Source organism: Nematolebias whitei, unplaced genomic scaffold (assembly GCF_014905685.2).
Source record: "Nematolebias whitei isolate Nwh7 unplaced genomic scaffold, NemWhi1 Nwh_scaf_6561, whole genome shotgun sequence".
NCBI lineage: Eukaryota > Metazoa > Chordata > Actinopteri > Cyprinodontiformes > Rivulidae > Nematolebias > Nematolebias whitei.
In genome coordinates this window covers 1-2,667 of record NW_023625106.1, presented here as the reverse complement: position 1 = coordinate 2,667, position 2,667 = coordinate 1, and the positions used below count along the sequence as shown (strand labels likewise).

At 45.7% G+C, this 2,667-nt stretch overlaps 1 protein-coding gene across 1 annotated transcript; it reads right to left on the bottom strand.

Moving 5' to 3' along the window:
- Positions 1–720: 720 nt before the first annotated feature.
- LOC119429743 (multiple PDZ domain protein-like) lies at positions 721–1,744 on the bottom strand (the record flags this gene model as incomplete). Its single annotated transcript, XM_037697311.1, has 2 exons — positions 721–917; positions 1,579–1,744. Coding segments are annotated over 2 exons (363 nt in total), but the record flags the coding sequence as incomplete, so codon positions are not given.
- Positions 1,745–2,667: the final 923 nt, after the last annotated feature.

Sequence of the window (2,667 nt, the reverse complement as noted above, 5' to 3'; positions counted from 1 at the left end):
GTACAGGCATTAAAACAAGAAAAGAAGTCCAGTCACCTTTCCAAATGTAACTCTTAGGATGTCCTGGATGACTCAGAATATACATTAACCTCTTACAAGAAACTCTGTCTCACTGAAAGCAAAGTTTTAAAAAATGAGAGCTTATTTAAAACTTTTGCACAGTACAGAATAAATACAGTTGTCCCTCGTTTATCACGGGGGATCTGTACCCTGAAGCCCCGCAATAAGTGAAAACCACGAAGTAGGAATAGTAGTACAAGTAGTAAGTAGTAGTTTATTTTAGTATATATTATAAAGGCGTTTTAAACCCTTCCCAGTCTTGCAATATTCTAAACAATGTTTCTAAACAATGTTTCTAAACTCTAAACGCTCTAAAAGAGCACAGAATGCCAGGATTTCAGCTCTCTGCCTCCAGCTGCTCTCTGCCATCTGCCAGCGCTCTCAGCCACGCCCACTTCTCTGCTGCAAAGTGGAGATCTAACATGCTGCAGCTGTGGGCTGCACACAGGTGCAGCAGGTACTAAATAATTTAAATGAATTTATTTTACATAAAAATTCCATGCCGATCATGTGGTTCATCCATCAATCAGCCAATTGTGTCATGTCCAATCTTATTTTGAAAAACCGCAATAGGGCGAGTCCGTGAAAAACAAACTGCGAAGTAGCGAGGGACTACTGTATAGTACATACAGAAACAGTCAGTACAACCAATGAATCTACCTCCAGCAGCTCATCTCCCACCACCATTTGTCCATCCCTGCCGGCGGCACCGTTGGGGTCTATCCCCACCACGAACACGCTCATGCAGGCGCGGTCCCTGTTTCCCGCCAGACTGAGCCCCAGGCCCGTTTTACCTTTCTCCAGCTCAATCACGTGGAGGACTCCTGGAAGACTGCCATAGCGCTGGATGATTTTCTCTGTGAGAGGAAGAGGAAAACATGTCAGCTGACAGTGTCAATGACGTTCAACCTCGTCCGCTTGTATAAAATGTAAAACTCTGAGCCGATGAGACGGTTAGATTAAACAATTCGCTGATGAATGATAGTTTTATGTCACCTTTCATCTCAGACTCAACCTCACATTTCTTTTTTAATTCTCACTGCAGCTTCTCCTCTTCCTCTCTCTCCACCTCTGCTGTCTCTGGCGTGTTCGATAGCCACTCTTCAGTTCAATGGGCTCGTGTTGTTCTGGGCTCCCTGCCACTGTTGAACCATCAGTTCCCGTACTACTAATCTCCACTACTCACCTCTCCGGGCCCAACCTCATCAATCTTATCCCCGCAGGATGGGCTATCTCTAACATACACACACACACACACACATATATACTCTCCACAGTCCAGGGAGAGTTGGAGGCTGAAAGTGTGTCCTTTCTGCTTACAAATCTGTTTGAAGGCTAGAGTTCAGCTACAGCTGACACCTTACTGAGTCCAAGTCAAGCGTGAGAACCAGAGCACCATTATTGGCTCTTAAAGAAACATGGGACTTGATTGCCCTCGTGTGGCCATTTACCATCATTGCAGCACATAAACCAATCCAGATAGAAATGAGATGCAGAAACATCCTAAAGTGAACTCACTCCAGCTGTACCCAAACTCATCCTCCTCTTCCTCTGCCTCCTCCACTGCTTCTGCGGGTCTGTCGGGATTATCTGCAAGCGCGTCCGTGTCGCTCTCTCCCACGTGGGGCAGCAGCGGGAGGACGAAGCCGCCGGGGGACGCCTTGGCCGCTTCGCGCTTCGCCAGCTGCCGCGCCGCAGGGAGAAGGTGAGGGAGGAGGGAAATGGTTTATTAGTGGAAGATAAAAAGAAGAGGCAGAACGTTTGAATCAGTGGGTGCTCAGGCTCTCAGATAGGGCATATATAAGCTGTTGATGTCATCAACAGATGTTTTATATATGCTTGGGTTCATTAAAGCGTCATACATCTCAGCAGATGTTAGATTTAAGCTGACAAGGTGGACATGAGTAACAGGTTTGAATCAGAATGAGGTTTTTGAACTACTGTAAGCATGGGCTGGTTTCTGGTTGTTGTTTTTCCCTTCAGGTCAAATTAGTTTTATAGAGACGTCAGAAGCACGGTGGTGTTGTAAGCAGCACAGAGTTAACGCTCATCCTCTCGTACCTGCTAAGAGCCTTTTATCACTGCACCATTGAAAGCATGCTCACATGCCGTGTAACAGTGTGGTATGTGAATTGCACAGAGGCAGACCGGAAATGTCTCCAACACATTATTAAAAGGTCAAAAGAAACAACACAATGCCATCTCTGGAAGACATCTTAAAGATGTGACCCATCCAAGCCATCATTTATTCTCCCTCCTACCTTCTGGTAGGCACTACAGAGCGGTCAAAGCTAACAGACAATTCTTACTCAAAGGTCAGTACTGTCTCCAGATGCAGGAAGAGGGCCACCTGCATCATGAAGGACCCCACTCACCCAGCACACACACTTTTTGCCCCGCTCCTCTTAGGAAGAAGGTTGAGGAGCATTAAGTGTAGAACCACTAGACTGAGGCTGTTAAGACTCATGAAACTCTAACCAGAATAATCACTGTGAAAAAATCACATCATGTTGCTGCTGATCTGTTTCAATATTGATGTGTTCATGCGTGCTCATCTGCTTACACAGACTCATGTTCATGTTTGTGCTGATGTTCAACGTAATGTTT